Source organism: Salmo salar, chromosome 15 (genome assembly GCF_965601325.2).
Source record: "Salmo salar chromosome 15, fSalSal1, whole genome shotgun sequence".
Taxonomy (NCBI): domain Eukaryota; kingdom Metazoa; phylum Chordata; class Actinopteri; order Salmoniformes; family Salmonidae; genus Salmo; species Salmo salar.
The window spans coordinates 105,486,219-105,504,918 of NC_138305.1; the positions used below are offsets into that span (position 1 = coordinate 105,486,219).

An 18,700-nucleotide genomic window follows, 5' to 3' on the forward strand; every position below is an offset into this window, starting at 1 on the left:
ACTGCAGATCCTCTCAAGCTCTGTCAGGTTGGATGGGGAGCATCGCTGCACAGCTATTTTCAGGTCTCTCCAGAGATGTTTGATCGGGTTTAAGTCCAGGCTCTGGCTGGACCACTCAAGGCCATTCAGAGACTTGTCCCAAAGCCACTCCTGCATTGGTCTTGGCTGTGTGCTTAGGGTCGTTGTCCTGTTGGAAGGTGAACTTTCGTCCCAGTCTGAGGTCCTGAGCGCCTTGGAGCAGGTTTTCATCAAGGATCTCTTTGTACTTTGCTCCGTTCATCTTTCCCTCGATCCTGACTAGTCTCTTAGTTCCTCCCACATAAAAACATCCCCACAGCATGATGCTGCCATCACCATGCTTCACCATAGGGATGGTGCCAGGTTTCCTCACGACGTGACGCTTGGCATTCAGGCAAAAGAGTTCAATTTTAGTTTCATCAGACCAGAGAATCTTGTTTCTCATGGTCTGAGAGTCTTTAGGTGCCTTTTGGCAAACTCCAAGTGGGCTGTTATGTGCCTTTTACTGAGGAGTAGCTTCCGTCTGGCCACTACCATAAAGGCCTGATTGGTGGAGTCCTGCAGAGATGGTTGTCCTTCTGGATGGTTCTCCCATCTCCACAGAGGAACTCTAGAGCTCTGTCAGAGTGACCATCGGGTTCTTGGTCACCTCCCTGAATACTTTATGAATGCACTGTAAGTAAATTGTTCCATAATTGCAGATATCAACAAAGTCAGTTCTGAAAAGACAGTAAGAAAAGACACGTACGTGCAAGTTTAGCTCAACATGAAGTATTACACTCATGGAGCCACTGTGAATATCAGTTTAGACTGCTCACGGAGCCACTGTGAATATCAGTCTAGACTGCTCATGGAGACACTGTGAATATCAGTTTAGACTGCTCATGGAGACACTGTGAATATCAGTTTAGACTGCTCATGGAGACACTGTGAATATCAGTTTAGACTGCTCATGGAGCCACTGTGAATATCAGTTTAGACTGCTCATGGAGACACTGTGAATATCAGTTTAGACTGCTCATGGAGACACTGTGAATATCAGTTTAGACTGCTCATGGAGACACTGTGAATATCAGTTTAGACTGCTCACGGAGACACTGTGAATATCAGTCTAGACTGCTCATGGAGCGACTGTGAATATCAGTTTAGACTGCTCACGGAGACACTGTGAATATCAGTTTAGACTGCTCATGGAGACACTGTGAATATCAGTTTAGACTGCTCATGGAGACACTGTGAATATCAGTTTAGACTGCTCATGGAGACACTGTGAATATCAGTTTAGACTGCTCACGGAGCCACTGTGAATATCAGTTTAGACTGCTCACGGAGACACTGTGAATATCAGTTTAGACTGCTCACGGAGCCACTGTGAATATCAGTTTAGACTGCTCACGGAGCCACTGTGAATATCAGTTTAGACTGCTCATGGAGCCACTGTGAATATCAGTTTAGACTGCTCACGGAGACACTGTGAATATCAGTTTAGACTGCTCACGGAGACACTGTGAATATCAGTTTAGACTGCTCACGGAGACACTGTGAATATCAGTCTAGACTGCTCATGGAGCCATTGTGAATATCAGTTTAGACTGCTCACGGAGCCACTGTGAATATCAGTTTAGACTGCTCACGGAGCCACTGTGAATATCAGTTTAGACTGCTCATGGAGCCACTGTCAATATCAGTTTAGACTGCTCATGGAGACACTGTGAATATCAGTCTAGACTGCTCATGGAGACACTGTGAATATCAGTTTAGACTGCTCATGGAGCCACTGTGAATATCAGTTTAGACTGCTCACGGAGCCACTGTGAATATCAGTTTAGACTGCTCACGGAGCCACTGTGAATATCAGTTTAGACTGCTCATGGAGCCACTGAACTCCTTTTAGAAAATACCCCCTTCGAAAATGAGCTTGTAAACTCAAATCATACGCCATGCCACAAATCAAATTTTGTGTTGTGGCATAATCTTTCAAGTTATTCATGACACATCATGTGATTTGGCCAAACAGAAGACCTACACATGGAAGCAAATTCAATTAAAGCTAACTGCTAAATACCTCATAGGTTATTTTGATACATATCTGGATGCTTGTCATTGAACGGATAGATAGATAACATTAATAGACAGACAGACACAGTCCGACAGATTGAGAGAGAGGAAGAAAGAGTGCAAAAGACTATGTCCTAACAGGCTGCAAGGAATCAATCTCGATTTCCTCGTAAGTTCAGATGTAATGAAACCGAGGATAAAAAGAAAATTGAATTTCATCCTAGTAAAACAAGTAAAAAATACCTTTCATCTTCAATAAAGCAGTCACTGTTTTGGTGGGTGGGGGGAAACGCCAGTCTCTATCTCTAGTCTGAGAGGAGATCTGTGTTATCTTCAAGCGGGCACCAGTTTGAGACACCTACACTATTAGAAAAACAGGTGTTCTGTAGAACCATACAGGGTTCTTCGGTTTGTTCCCATAGGGAAAGCCTTTTTGGTGTAGGGTTCTTCAAAGAATCCCCTGTATAAGTTTCTCCCTAGAACCATCTATGAAGGGTTCTACCAATAAACATTTTATAATCTAAAAGGTTCTCCCTAGAACCATCTATGAAGGGTTCTACCAATAAACATTTTATCATCTAAAAGGTTCTCCCTAGAACCATCTATGAATGGTTCCACCAGCCTTTAAAATTCAATTATTTATGACATTACATACGCTGAGTAGACCAAACATTAGGAACACCTCATATTGAATAACGCACCCCGTTTTGTGCACTCATTGTAGATCCTAAGGCCTTTCTATGAGGACCTAGTTATATCCTAACACAGTGGTGTTAGGAAACTCCTGGTTTACAGGGCACATCAGGCCTGCAAGTCACATTATGCTGGCTTGTAAAGTGATGTGTAATTCCGATTGGAATCGAGCCAGAATTGTTAATCAAACGTAACCTGCATTCAGAATGACTGCCAGGGTAGGGAAGATTGAATACTGAGACTACCTCAATCATCTAAACTGGAACAACCATCTCAGTAATGGGTGCAATAAATCCTATTACTAACAGATTGAATTTGTTTAGAAAACTGTATGTTATTTATCTTTGTGTAGTATAAAAATCGATCAACCAATCAATGTCTTTGATGACTGTTGCTGGGTGTTATTGACCACCATCAGCACCGGCCTGTACCCTACCTGCCCTAAGCTCTCTCCTGGCCCCTTACACTAAGTCTGAATTTGTCCTGCTAGGTGACCTAAACTGGGACATGCATAAACCACCTGACCAAATCCTAAAGCAATGGGACTCCCTAAATCTTTCTCAGATTATTACCAATCCCACAAGGTATGACTCCAAACACCCAGAAAAGGCTACTCTTCTTGATGTTATCCTCACAAATAATCCTGATAGGTATCAGTCTGGTGTTTTCTGTAATGACCTTAGTGATCACTGTTTTACAGCTTGTGTTCATAATGGCTGCTCAGTGACAAGACCTGTTCTGAAATGTTCCAGCCATCCCTCCCTCTCCAACCTTGTTTGGGTTTCTGTTACAGCCATCCCCCTAACCTGGATGGGTTTTTGTTACAACCATCCCTCTAACCTGGTTTGGGTTTCTGTTACAGCCATCCCTCTAACCTGGATGGGTTTCTGTTACAACCATCCCTCTAACCTGGTTTGGGTTTCTGTTACAGCCATCCCTCTAACCTGGTTTGGGTTTCTGTTACAGTCATCCCTCTAACCTGGTTTGGGTTTCTGTTACAGTCATCCCTCTAACCTGGTTTGGGTTACTGTTACAGCCATCTATCTAACCTGGTTTGGGGTTCTGTTACAGCCATCCCTCTAACCTGGATTGGGTTTCTGTTACAGCCATCCCTCTAACCTGGATTGGGTTTCTGTTACAGCCATCCCTCTAACCTAGTTTGGGTTTCTGTTACAGCCATCTATCTAACCTGGTTTGGGTTTCTGTTACAGCCATCCCTCTAACCTGGTTTGGGTTTCTGTTACAGTCATCCCTCTAACCTGGTTTGGGTTACTGTTACAGCCATCTATCTAACCTGGTTTGGGTTACTGTTACAGCCATCTATCTAACCTGGTTTGGGTTTCTGTTACAGCCATCTATCTAACCTGGTTTGGGTTTCTGTTACAGCCATCTATATTATTCTGTTACAGCCATCTATATGAGGCTATATTATATCTACATATCAGATTGTAGGCCTCAAATCTTAAAATCCCCTGAGCTGATACGAGCTGAAGTAACTTAACGCACAAATACACAACAGCCCGTTCCTACAGCCCGTTCCTACAGCCCGTTCCTACAGCCCGTTCCAACAGCCCGTTCCAACAGCCGTTCCAACAGCCCGTTCCAACAGCCGTTCCAACAGCCCGTTCCAACAGCCCGTTCCAACAGCCCGTTCCAACAGCCCGTTCCAACAGCCCGTTCCAACACAACACAACTTCTCGACTCTGCTAGCTACCTTTGCCGTTTACTTACCTTTTTAACGTTGCTAGCTTCCGCGCCACATTCCTCAAACTAATCCAACCATGGAGACTATGGTTTCACTGGTTTACAGTGAATACTGTTACTCCTCTACCAGAAAGTCCTTCCTTAAGCGGCTCAGTACTGCGCTGTCTGTCAAGACAGACTGTTGTAATACTACTGCTTCCAGGTGTAGTGAACAATGTGTAGTGACGGTGGGGGGTTAGACTCAGGGGTTGGCTGGTGAGCTGAGACGTGTTCAGGCCCGGGCACGTTTGCTTGCACTCACACACACTGGCGTGAGCACCCCACACACACGCATGCGAGCAGCGCACACACACAATTACCTGAGTCCAGGTGTCTGTGGCACATATGTCTGTGTGTGTGTTGGTGTGTGTGTGTGTGTGTGTGTGTGTGTGTGTGTGTGTGTGTGTGTGTTGCACACGTGGGCGTGTGTTTTGTATGCGTTGGGAAGGGGAAAATACATCTCACGCCACCCACGAAGGGGCTCTTGCCAGGAGTATGACAAAACTTTCTATGGGAGAGGTCTCTCTCTCTCTCTCTCTCTCTCAATACACACACATTCTCATAGTCTCGCTGTCTCACACACAGACCAAAGATTTGACCAGAGATAACCTTTTCTATGCAACAGTACATCTGGCAAAATAACTGTTTTTGCAGACATTAACGTTTCAGTCTGTGGCCTCCATTCATTTAACTGAAATAGGAGGATGTGCAATAGGAGCTAGTATACAAAAGGCAAGTTGGATGCTATGTAACCGATGTGAAATGGCTAGCTAGTTAGCGGTGTGCGCGCTAATAGCGTTTCAATCGGAAATGTCACTCGCTCTGAGACCTTGAAGTAGTTGTTCCCCTTGCTCTGCAAGGGCCGCGGCTTTTGTGGAGCGATGGGTAACGATGCTTCGAGGGTGGCTGTTGTCTATGTGTGCAGAGGGTCCCTGGTTCGAGGCAAGGAGAGGGACGGAAGCTATACTGTTACGCTACATGACGTTACATGACGTTGCACTGGCTGTCTCCTTGGCTCTCTCTGGCACAATCTATGCTGGTTACAACTCATCTGATACACGACAACAGGATACTTCCTTTTGTGGTCTGTGTTGTGTATTGTTGTGACTATGTGGTTCCACTGAGAGACAGAGAGAGGTAAACCAAGGGAAGCTGTCTTACAGGTATAACCATCTGTGTGTGTGTGTGTGTGTGTGTGTGTGTGTGTGTGTGTGTGTGTGTGTGTGTGTGTGTTCTCCAATACACGGCTGTTACACGCTGGTGGTCAAAGGCTGCTAACACAATGGCCCTTTCTTTCACTTTTCCCAACTAGTAAAACTGTTTCTCTTATAGAACTGTTCCTCTTACAGATTCTGAACAATACAGGCTGATAGTGAACACTCCAGGCTGATACGGAACACTCCAGGCTGATAGTGAACACTCCAGGCTGATAGTGAACACTCCAGGCTGATAGTGAACACTCCAGGCTGATAGTGAACACTCCAGGCTGATAGTGAACAATACAGGCTGATAGTGAACAATACAGGCTGATAGTGAACAATACAGGCTGATAGTGAACAATACAGGCTGATAGTGAACACTCCAGGCTGATAGTGAACACTCCAGGCTGATAGTGAACACTCCAGGCTGATAGTGAACACTCCAGGCTGATAGTGAACACTCCAGGCTGATAGTGAACACTCCAGGCTGATAGTGAACACTCCAGGCTGATAGTGAACAATACAGGCTGATAGTGAACACTACAGGCTGATAGTGAACAATACAGGCTGATAGTGAACAATACAGGCTGATAGTGAACAATACAGGCTGATAGTGAACAATACAGGCTGATAGTGAACAATACAGGCTGATAGTGAACACTCCAGGCTGATAGTGAACAATACAGGCTGATACTGAACACTACAGGCTGATAGTGAACACTACAGGCTGATAGTGAACACTACAGGCTGATAGTGAACACTACAGGCTGATAGTGAAACACTACAGGCTGGTAGTGGACACTACAGGCTGGTAGTGGACACTCCAGGCTGATACTGAACACTACAGGTTGATAGTGAACACTACAGGCTGATAGTGAACACTACAGGCTGGTACTGAACACTACAGGCTGGTACTGAACACTCCAGGCTGATACGGAACACTCCAGGCTGATACGGAACACTCCAGGCTGATACGGAACACTCCAGGCTGATACGGAACACTCCAGGCTGATACGGAACACTCCAGGCTGATAGTGAACACTACAGGCGGATACAGAGAGAAAATCCACGATATGAGTTTCTTCAGAGTCCAAGTTAAGACTCAGGCTCACATGGTCTATTTAGACATGGCTTTAGACTTCTGTGTCTCCAAATTGTGTACATGATGTTTTGTTATCTGATATTATTGTTAGATATTGTTATATGTTAGCGTTATTATTCACATCACTAAATTTAGAATGAACAACCAAAAGTTACAGTAACACAGGCCGTTAAATGTTCCTCCAGAGACTAGGAGTTGTTAGGTTGGTGTTATACATTATACCAGTAAATCAATCACTTTTTTGCATTGTGTTGTGACCGTGCCAAAAGCCTTTCTTTCAAATGTTCCTAATGCCAAATTCACAAAGTTAAATTAAATCCAGAATCCTTAGTTGCTAAATACATTTTGTGACTTATAAATTAACGATATACTGTACACCCAGAAATATAACTTATAAATGACTCATGAGATTTGTTCAACTGTCGTCCCCCCATCAGAACCCAAAATATAAGCTGTTTTAAATGTAAACAAACACTGTATAGCCTCAAAACATGGTTAAGATTATACATATGACATCATGGATGGTCAGTTCTTGTATCCATAGCTCTGTCTATGAATTTAAGAGTGTTTCCATTTCTCCAGCCCCAAACAGGGGTGGAGATGTCTCTTTGTTATTGTTCAAATGAAGGATTCTAGCTTTAACTGTGACCAAAGAGGCATTGACTGCCACCTAACACCCATTAGTTGGGAATCACTGTCTTTAAACTGAAAGGGACAAATCCTAAATTCCACTCAAGTAAAATGTTCACTTAGTCTCCCACTGACATCAATGCATGACTAAGTGAACCTTTGACTTAAGTGGAAGGTAGGATTCGCCCCTTAATGACGACCAATTGCACAGAACCCAGCCTCTTCTCATCAGCCTCACGGCGAACATGAAGCAGTCCGGTAGTAGTACTGCATCAGTACAATGTTTCCTGGCACACAGAACACCCACCTTTGGAGATGACAGCGCTGGAACGGGTGTTTCCTCACTAAATACACAGGTTTACTCAGATTTTGGGGTTTTCTAGCACATCCCCTTGTAGCCTGCGGCGTCGCCAGGCTAACTCTGACTGCCTCTGTACAGCACAGAAGAGCAACACACAGGACTCAGTGCTACAAGTTGACACTGGTTACTGTATAAACAACATCAACAACGAGGGTCTGTTCACAGGAGAATCCAGACCCCTGAACATGGATTGGAGTATTCCTGTTCAGTTGTACCCCCCACATCTCTGCAGAGGTTTAAATAGTTGTTTTTCCTTCTCATCTCCCAGGTGTTGAGTGTTGAATTTCAGCGCCAGCCAGAAAATCCCCTCTAAAAACCTCAAAAGAGGTGAAAACCTACACCGCATTGAACAAAGGCAGCAACAACAAAAAAACTACACAAAGAATTTCTAACCTGCTCTTCCAATCAAATAGAGCTGTTGTTAAAGGCTGTTACGGTTATGATACTGTACAGTCCCAATAGTTGACTTGCACTGGGCTTGTTTGGATGGTACCTGGCTTTACAAACCACTACAGAGAGTCAAAAGCACACAACACACACCTGAATACATGGAAGATTATCTCACCAATAAGAAGACAATCCCTGCTGGATAGTAAAAGGCACAGTACAGTCAAAAACATGATTTCCTGTGTTTTATATATATTTCCACACTATGATGTTGGAACAATTCTGTGAAAATTATAATACTGACCGTATACTGTAAGAGCTGTTTGAAAAGACCACCTGAAATTTCAGCCTGTTTAGATGGGATGGAGTTTTGGTCTGTCTGGCGACATCCCCAGGCGGTATAAGTTAATAGACCAAAAACAAAGAGCGTTTCAAAGCTCTCTGCTAAAAACAGATCGTTTTCAGGTGACATATCCCTCCCATTAGGCTCATTCAATTAGACCCACCACTCAGACCACTCCCAGACAGTCCTAGCTAAATTATTGCTTAAGAAATTGCTTTTTGCTAAGAAGTTACAGTATTTTTGTTTATTTTTGGCCATTTTAATTTAAAACAAATCACAGTAAGGTACTTAATTGTTACCCAGAAATGATTTGATATTGAGATATAAAAACCCGGCTATGTTGGACACCTTCAGGGCCGGCAACAACATGGATTTCCCTGGTGATACTACTGAGAGGAAAACACGACGCTAGGACACAGGTCTAGCCTCGATGTTGGTGTGCTTTAGTGTGTAACGTTCGGTGAAATACCCCAATTGGACAGCTTCAAAAAGTCTTATCCTCACACACACCTCCGCAAAACAACTACCACACACACACACCTCCGTAAAACAACTACCACACACAGTCACACACACAGTCACACACACACACACTAATAGAGTACACTCCTCACTCCAACAGCAGGGAGTTACATGGGTCCACATTTGAGGGCAAATAACCGGGTTTGGTAGGGGAGGACCGGTGAACACGCTCCAAGCAAACAAAGAAAGCACTGTTGTAGAATGAGAGATTAGTTCCGATTCATTTGCATCTTTTTCTGTTTGTATCGTCATGAGCTGTGACCAAGATTTAAATCAAGATGGAAATTCAACCAATTTAACAAGGCTACTGGTAAGAATACTTCAGGCTGATAGTTGTTCACTGAGTCCTTCAATAGCACGTGCTCTTTTGAGGTGACTACATTGCAGACAATATTCGACTACTTCATAACTTGAGAAAATGTTTTATTTCAGGGAAGGAGTAGGTTATGCTCTGATATCATGAGTAGAAAAATCAGGAGAGTAGTCTATTTATCCCAATGGATTGATACATATGTTATGCTAAGTGAAGCAGAAGAACAACACACACACACACACACACACACAAACACGCACAGACTGTTAACACAGTGGTGTGTCTGAGAAGGAACTTTCCTGCGGCCTTGTTTCCAAGTCAGATTTTGTTTTCGTCTACATTTGGAGCAACAGACATGCAACGATGGCCCTACCGTGCAGGGAGCTGTAGCTGGAAAGGTCATGCGAACTCTAAAAGGAATAATATAATATCAAAATATCATACATTGTTAGAGGAAAATATAGTAATTACAGGATAGAAAAGGTCAGTCCAGTAATATATTTCTTACATATGAAGGTATAGCATTTTTTGTTTATTATTGGTTAATATTTCGTTGGCATCATCAAAGGGACATCAAGTGTCTTTAATGTATGTAAATGGTATATTATGTTGTAGTTCTGTGATTTTCATTCTATATGGAAATATGTTTTACAATAATGCCATTCGAGAAACTACTACTTGTTTTTTTGTTCCTGTAGTTCACAGTACTTCTACTGTAATTATGAATGTTCCCACAGCCTTATCCTAGCCTTAACCATGCTCACACACACACACACACACACACACACACACACACACACACACACACACACACACAGAGAGACACAGACACACACACACACACACACACAGAGAGAGAGAGAGAGAGACACAGACACACACTCTGTGATGTAACTTCATATAGCCTTCCTAAGGGGGGCAAGTTCTACTGGAACTGCATAAGGAGAGACTGTCTATCTGGGCATGGTCATGTCACCTTATGACACTTCGAGACATTGCTCCTATAAAAGACATCACAACCAGCCTGGCTGATTCGGAAAGCCACGCGTCTGTTTAAGACTTGAAACAGAAGTAGGTCAGTAATGCGTGTCTGCCACAGCCGCTGAGAGAAAGAGACTACTCAACACCTAATGGAAATGTGCCAGACATGCCACCAGGGGTCTTTTCACAGTCCCCAAATCCAGAACAAATTCAAGAAAGCGTACATTATTATATAGAGCCATTATTGAGTGGAACTCTGTTCCATCTCATATTGCTCAAATAAACAGCAAACCTGGTTTAAACAACTAAAAAAACAGATAAAGCAACACCTCTTGGCACAACACCTCTCCCCTATTTGACCTAGATAGTTTGTGTGTATGTATTGATATGTAGGCTATTTGACCTAGATAGTTTGTGTGTATGTATTGATATGTAGGCTATTTGACCTAGATAGTTTGTGTGTATGTATTGATATGTAGGCTATTTGACCTAGATAGTTTGTGTGTATGTATTGATATGTAGGCTATTTGACCTAGATAGTTTGTGTGTATGTATTGATATGTAGGCTACGTGTGCCTTTAAAAAGAAGTTGATGCAGTTCTGTCCTTGAGAGCTGTTCTTATCTATTAATGTTCTGTATTATGTTTCATGTTTCATGTGGATCCCAGGAAGAGTAGCTGCTGTTTTTACAACAGCTAAATTGGGGATCCTAATAAATTACCAATACCAAGGGTCTGTTAAGCAATTCATGACTGTATGCATCCTAACCAGATATCACCTGAGGTCATTAAGGAAACTATTGTAACAAGCTGCTGTTCTCTCTCTTCGGCAGGTGCTGCTGGCTCCAGCGCTTCCTTCCTCATTGTGTTGTTTGGGGTCTCCTGAGGATCCTGTGCTTTGCAAATAAAGATCAATGACTCACGCTGCAGTCAACAGCAAACCTCAAAGGGATCACTACAACTCTACTCACTGATATTCTACTATTATATGTACTTACAAAGAGCTTTAGTTGGATACAAGCTGGAATTCTGTGTGGTTTTGATGGGCATGGAGCCATGGGCTAAGAGGCCATACTGAAGTGGGACAGGTTTTAGACTAGTCCTTTAGCTGGTTGCGTGTGGTAATGTTAGTGTTCAGTAAGCAAGTCAAACTTCCAATGAATTAAGTGCAGTGAATGCCAAGCTGATAAAACCAACAGAGGAATTCTGACATGACGTACCTTTGCAGGCTACTCAGGCACCTCAGAATCCCCTGGTGGAACTTCAGTGGTTTAGTCCCATCCTGTGCTCTCTACAAGCAGTGTGCTCTCCCTGCACCATCTAGCTTCCATCTGTAAGAAGTCACAAGTATCTCACAACTTTACGGGGGAGGGGAAAACGCCAGCAGCTCCTCCTTAACTGTAAACACACAGTCCACTTCCTTGTCTGCAGCTGCCTGTAAGTAAACTATTTCCCCCTACTCATACTGTCCAAGTGTTGGTCTAGCTCTCCTTATTGAGAGAGGCTATCTGCCCACTGCACTGCAGGACAGAGAAGGTGTTCAGCACCCAGAAAAACACCTTCAGCTTGGTTCAGGAAACTGAATTAAAAGGGACAAAGAAACTGGTTCTGCAATTTACAAACAGGCAGGAAGAATAAGCACTATCAATCCAGTTAGGAAAAATGCCCCAGCTGTGGAAGCTTAGGGAGAGACATTTCTGTCAACAAACAAAAAAGGACAAGTAAAGGATGTGTACAAATCATGAATGAATCCATGTATTCAATGGGGGAAAAAATGTCTAACAATGGTGACATTTTCAGATACCAATAAATTAGCTTGGGATTTAAGCTAATCAAATTTGCTGTTCATATGTTGATACAATATAATAAAAAAATATTCAAAATAAAACAGCTCTATCTCTATGCATGGTGTATTCCACACCACAGCCCTACAGTGAAGCGTGGGCGCAGCAAATCATTCTCAACCCAATGAAATAAAGCATCATACATTACAGCCAATTTGAGTTGCAGACCCATCAATATAAATTCTACTAGATTTAGTGACCACACACCATACCAATATTGTTCTAAAAGATATGATTACATTTCACAAGTTCACCTGCAGTATGAAAGTCCAGAAAGACCAGTAACTGTTACACCAGTGCAGAAATGACCATATGGTTACAGCAATGTTTTGTGCAGTGCGCAAGGCTGTTACCATAATGGTTCATTAATGATGCATTACACCGGAAAGTAGACGAGAGAACTCCTACCACCGCACGGCGCTGTGGCCGCAGAAGTCTATTTTGCTGTCATTGTTTAATTCAAGTCAACTGTGTTTCCGTGTACTTAGCTAGTAGCTAACAGAGCTGTCAAGGCAGGCAATATGAACGTTTAAATAACTATGCCAAACTGTGACAAGTTCGGGAAAGTGTCTTAGCCGGACAGTTTGTGTAGAAATGGACTGACGAGTTATTTTTCAACGAACTGTCGTGCATTCAAATTCAAGTAACTTCCCGTGCCATTGCTACGCTAGCTAGCTAGCTAACTAACTTGCATCGAGCGATGCCTCTCGTCGGTGCAAACCAACCACAAGTGATTCGTTCAAGTCAGAAGGATGAATATTACCAACAGTGTCTCAGGAACAACGCGAATGAAGCTTTCCAGACTCTTGCAGGCAAGTATGCGGGATACACAGCTATAGCCTACATGACCATTTAGAATATAGCTATGAATGCATTACCACATTTCATAGAATGATAACATTACTGTCGGCAATAGGCGCTAAAGTAGTTATCTTCTTTACCGGGGACGTTTGTTAAAGAGCCCAGACGCTCGGTCTGGAAGTTGCAGAAGTTTGCTGTACTGTTTTGGAGACCATAAGGAACGTGTCTTTTTTCCATATCAGCGAGAAGAAAACACATGTATACACCTTTATAGAGTTAGGGTTAGTCAGCCACACACCTTCTATGGAACTTTAAAAATATAAATACGATTATTTCTTGCAGACGTGTAAGATATGTTTCGAATACAGTTGCACAAAACGATGAATATTTAAGTTTGTAAACATTAAAACACAGCGTTGGAATTGTTAACACAGGAGCTAGACGTGGGCGAATGTAACTGCTTAAAACCCTACATACAGAGAAGGGTTTTCAAGAGCCATGAATGCATAAGCAATATCCTGCTTTATAATAGCTATTATAATAGCTATTATTCTTACAGTAGCTAGCTAGCTGCTTTGTTCTTTACTCCTACAGGGTCCAAGAGATGGCTGCACTGGAGGAAAGAGATCCAACTGCTGTCAGACCTTGCATACTATGGTTTAACCACATTCTCAGGTAAACAAACTGCTGGAGCTCCATACTGTGTTCAAAACTGACAGGCAGGCTTTGCCATCAAAGACAGACCAGGGGCATCCATTGTTAATGCCGCCTAACCACACATCCTTGCTGTCCCTCCCTGTGTCATCCAGGGTACCAGACGTTGGGCGAGGAGTATGTCAGTATCATCCAGGTGGACCCCACCCTGCGCAGGGTACCGTCGCGCGTCAGACGAGGAGCCCTGGTGCTCCTCCACAGCCTGTTTCCTTACCTGCTGGACAAGCTGCTGGTGTGCCTGGAGAATGAACTGGAGGCGGGAGAGGAGAGCCAGGGAGGGGGAATCCAGAGAGCAACAGTGGCCAGTCCTTGGAGCCCCGGAGCCTGGATGAGAGGCTGGGTCCGGAGGGTGCTGGGGCTGCTGACGGAGCCCCAGAGGAGGGCGTGTGTGCCGGCCGTGTTGGCCCTCCAGCAGGGACTCTCCATCCTCCACCGGGTGCATGTGGCCCTGTTTTACATCAGCGGGGCCTTCTACCACCTGGGGAAGAGGACGGCCGGAGTAAGCTATGTGGGTATTTGTGTGAGAACCTATTCAGTAGTGTACCGTAGCAAAAGTTTTTGCAATGGAAAACAAAAACAAACCATGTCTTTTTGGACAGGTTCAGGTTATCCCTCCCTGTTTCAGTCCATTTTCTTACTAGATGAACTTTGTTTTCTGTTGCAAAACGTTGTTTTTTTTACGGTGGGAATGGGCCCATGGCTCCATGTTTTACGAGTGTATGCTTCTCACCATTCTTTATTTCCCTGGGTGGTTAGCTACGGGTACGTGGTGTGACGGGGGACGAAGGGGACATCCAGAGCAGCTACAGGCTCCTGGGCGTGATCTCCCTGATGCAGCTGGCCCTCACGCTAGCCTTGCAATTCAACAACCTCAGGCAGAGACAGAGAGCCCGGCAGGAGTGGAGACAACACAGGAACCTGCCCTCCAGGTACAATGCAGTAGGACACCGTTTTAATAATATTATTAACACTGACTGCCTTGGTCACACTGAGAATCTGCTACCATATCTATCCATATACCTTTCTTGGTCCTGGGGTTCCATCAAGCCTCTCATTGGGGTTGGGTGGGTGGCTGTTGGTGGGTGGGTCCCCCGGGAAGCACTGCCTTTGAACAATATAAAAATGCTCATGAACTTGAATGTACCTGACCCTCTGACCCATCTGAATGTATGAAGTAATCTGAAATTGTAAATCCATGAAATGTGTAATAACTTGAAATTTGAAAACCGTGGAAAAACCGGAATAAATGTTTCAAAAAACTATCGTGACAGGAAGTGTTTGAGGACATTCAGATGGATACAATTTGATTGCGAAGCTGCAGTTCAAAATCTTCACCTCAAGTTGGACATTTCCTTGAGACGCACACATGCCCCCATGCATTCTTCTCAATGTGAATATTGAGGTAGGCGTATGAATTTCACATGTATGTATACGTTTTAAAATGTACCTGTGTGTCTAGGTCCCAATCTGTAGACGAGACTGACTCTCCCCGTGCCTCTCGCTGTATCCTGTGTCTAGAGGAGAGGAGACACTCGACCTCCACCCCATGTGGTCATCTGTTCTGCTGGGAGTGCATCACAGAGTGGTGCAACACCAAGGTGAGAGGGTGACTACAGTTCTATGTCCTATTTAATTATGTGAGTGAAACGCTACACTCTTTAAGGGGTACTATAACAGTGGCACAGTCCAGAAACAACCTCTAACCTGTAGGTCTGACAGGACTGGAGAGGTATAATGTTCCGCCTAGCCAGCCTATCGGAGGGTCAGTGTTCCACCTAGCCAGCCTATCGGAGGGTCAGTGTTCCGCCTAGCCAGCCTATCGGGGGGTCAGTGTTCCGCCTAGCCAGCCTATCGGGGGGTCAGTGTTCCGCCTAGCCAGCCTATCGGGGGGTCAGTGTTCCGCCTAGCCAGCCTATCGGAGGGTCAGTGTTCCACCTAGCCAGCCTATCGGAGGGTCAGTGTTCCGCCTTGCCAGCCAATCAGTGAAAAGAAGCTAGATAACAGTGCATTACTATTTGTTCCTTCCTCTCCACAGACGGAGTGCCCTTTGTGTCGTGAGAAGTTCCAGCCTCCTCGACTAGTCTACCTGAGGAACTACTAGCCGAAGAGCCAGAATCTCTGACGTGGTTGTTTTTATTATATGGCTCACTTCCTAAATGACTGGATCGCCACATTGGACTGTTGAATCGTTAAAACACAGCTGTTGCTCTTTATCAGAGTTTTGCTATCCCTTGTTGAGGTCCCATCTGAATAGCATCTCACTTAGAGAATGGCTTGAGATCTTATTTTGGGGCGTTGATTCAGATATTGCCGTGTCGATATGTCCAGTATGAAAGAATGTGTGCATGAAGCATTTCATTGTTTTTGTAGATGAAAAAACCTTTCAGAATACAGAATATTATTGTAAAGATCTGTACAACACTGTCCTCAGGGCTACACACTGGGATAATTTCTAGGTATTGGGTATATATTTTGTTTTTTAATTTCTTTGATAATGTAGTGTTTCTACATTTTATGAGAATGCATAATACAGTGCACTATATTGAGCAATCATACATGTTTCAATGGTTTGCATATGAATCATGTTGGATTGTATCAGTCTGTAACTGATCTAAATGTGTCATTTTAAAACAAGGATTAATCAACTATGTTAACAGTAATTATTTATGTCTCTTGATAAGGTGACTAGTATATTGTTTACATGGATCAGTAATTACATTTACATTTATCCAGAGCGACTTACAGTAGTGAATACATTTGATGCATTTTTTTTTGTGTGTGTAGTTGGCACAAAAGCAGGATCAATGAGTTAGCCTACCAACTTTGATAAACAACCAGAAATAAATATTGATTTTTCTGGTTCATTAGAAAGTTAAACTTACACTGTAAACCCCACTGTGCTGTCATTAAATCAAATTGTATTTTTCACATGCTTAGTTGATAACAGGTGGAGACTAACAGGGAAATGCTTACTTGTGGGTCTAATTACACACAATACCCCATATTGACAAAGCGAAAAGTTTTTTTTATAAATTTTTGCAGTTGTATTAAACAAATTCCTTATTTACATAAGTATTCAGACCCTTTGCTATGAGACTCATTGAGCTTGGGTGCATCCTGTTTCCATTGATCATCCTTGATGTTTCTACAACTTGATTGGAGTCCACCAGTGGTAAATTCAATTGATTAGACATGATTTGGGAAGGCACACACCTGTCTATATAAGGTCCCACAGTTGACACTGCATGTCAGAGCAAAAACCAAGCCATGAGGTCAAAATAATTGTCCGTAGAGCTTCGAGACAGGATTGTGTCGAGGCACAGATCTGGGGAAGGGTACCAAAACAATTCTGCAGCATTGAAGGTCCCCAAGAACACAGTGGCCTCCATCATTCTTAAATGGAAGAAGTTTGGAACCACCAAGACTATTCCTAGATTTGGCCGCCCAGCCAAACTGAGCAATCAGGGAAGAAGGGTCATGGTCAGGGAGGTGACCAAGAACCTGATGGTCACTCTGACAGAGCTCCAGAGTTCCTCTGTGGAGATGAGAGAACCTTCCAGAAGGACAACCATCTCTACAGCACTCAACCAATCAGGCCTTTATGGTAGTGGCCAGATGGAAGCCACTCCTCAGTAAAAGGCACATGACCGCCCACGGAGTTTGCCAAAAGGCACCTAAAGGACTCTTGGCTCCATGAGAAACAAGATTCTCTGGTCTGATGAGACCAAGATTGAACTCTTTGGCCTGAATGCCAAGCATCACATCTGGAAGAAACCTAGCACCATCCCTACAGTGAAGCGTGGTGGTAGCATCAAGCTGTGGGGATGTTTTTCAGCGGCAGGGACTGGGAGACCAGTCAGAATTGAGGGAAAGATGACTGGCCAAGTTTCACTCAATTCTATGTGGGAACAATACTTATCTAGCTATTTCCTGTTAATAGCATTTCTCCTCCTGACCAGTACCTTTCCGTCCCGTGTTTGCAGGATGTTTATGGCGTGGGAGCGATGTGTCCACTCTGACGGAGATGAAAGCTCTAACCCAGGCCTACCTCCACCAGAGGTCTGGCCCAGCGGAGGGGGATCTGCCGCAGCCTGGAAGTCTGCAGAAGAGGTCAGGGAGAGCATGCAGTGCTGGAGAGAACACACCCACAGTGGGCCTGACCTAATAAACCATAGGCCTGTCCAGGGATTTAACGTTACAGAACATTCCTAAAGAAATGGATTGGGTAGGAATGATGTTCGTCAGATAGAACAGAGAATCCTGTCAGCTCTCTTCATTCTATTTTTATCTGTAATGTTCAGAGCTTTTCACATCCCTGAATACAAACGTGTTTCTTAATCCATTCTTGGGAAAGAGTGGACGCACATACTTGTTCTAGACCAAACTGCTGCATATACCCTGACTCTGCTTGCACAGAACGCAAGAGAAGTTACATTTTCCCTAGTTAAAAGAAATTCATGTTAGCAGGCAATATTAACTAAATATGCAGGTTTAAAAATATATACTTGTGTATTGATTTTAAGAAAGGCATTGATGTTTATGGTTAGGTACACATTGGTGCAACGACTGCTTTTTTTCGAATGCGCTTGTTAAATCACCCGTTTGGCGAAGTAGGCTGTGATTCAATGATACATTAACAAGCACCGCATCGATTATATGCAAAGCGGGACAAGCTAGTTAACTAGTGATTATGTTAAGATTTATTTTATAAAAAAACAGTTTAATGCTAGCTAGCACCTTACCTTGGCTCCTTGCTGCACTCACATAACAGGTAGTCAGCCTGCCACACAGTCTCCTTGTGGAGTGCAATGTAATCGGTGTCCAAAAATGCCGATTACCGATTGTTATGAAAACTTGAAATCGGCCCTGATTAATCGTTGACCTCACCCCAGGGCCAATCTACTTTTAACTGTTTAAGGTTTATGAAAGTCTAGATTGGAGGTGGGTTGGAAAAAAATTCAAAATGTAGCAGTAATACTATTCAATAATAAA

General features: G+C 43.5%; 1 protein-coding gene across 1 annotated transcript; it reads left to right on the forward strand.

Moving 5' to 3' along the window:
- Positions 1-12,697: 12,697 nt before the first annotated feature.
- On the forward strand, positions 12,698-16,775 carry pex10 (peroxisomal biogenesis factor 10). The gene is made up of 6 exons (NM_001139981.1): positions 12,698-13,005; positions 13,589-13,669; positions 13,804-14,216; positions 14,465-14,637; positions 15,168-15,306; positions 15,744-16,775. Exons 1-6 carry the CDS (start codon positions 12,894-12,896, stop codon positions 15,807-15,809), a joined length of 984 nt encoding a protein of 327 aa, NP_001133453.1. The 5' UTR covers positions 12,698-12,893; the 3' UTR covers positions 15,810-16,775.
- The last annotated feature ends 1,925 nt before the right edge of the window (positions 16,776-18,700 follow it).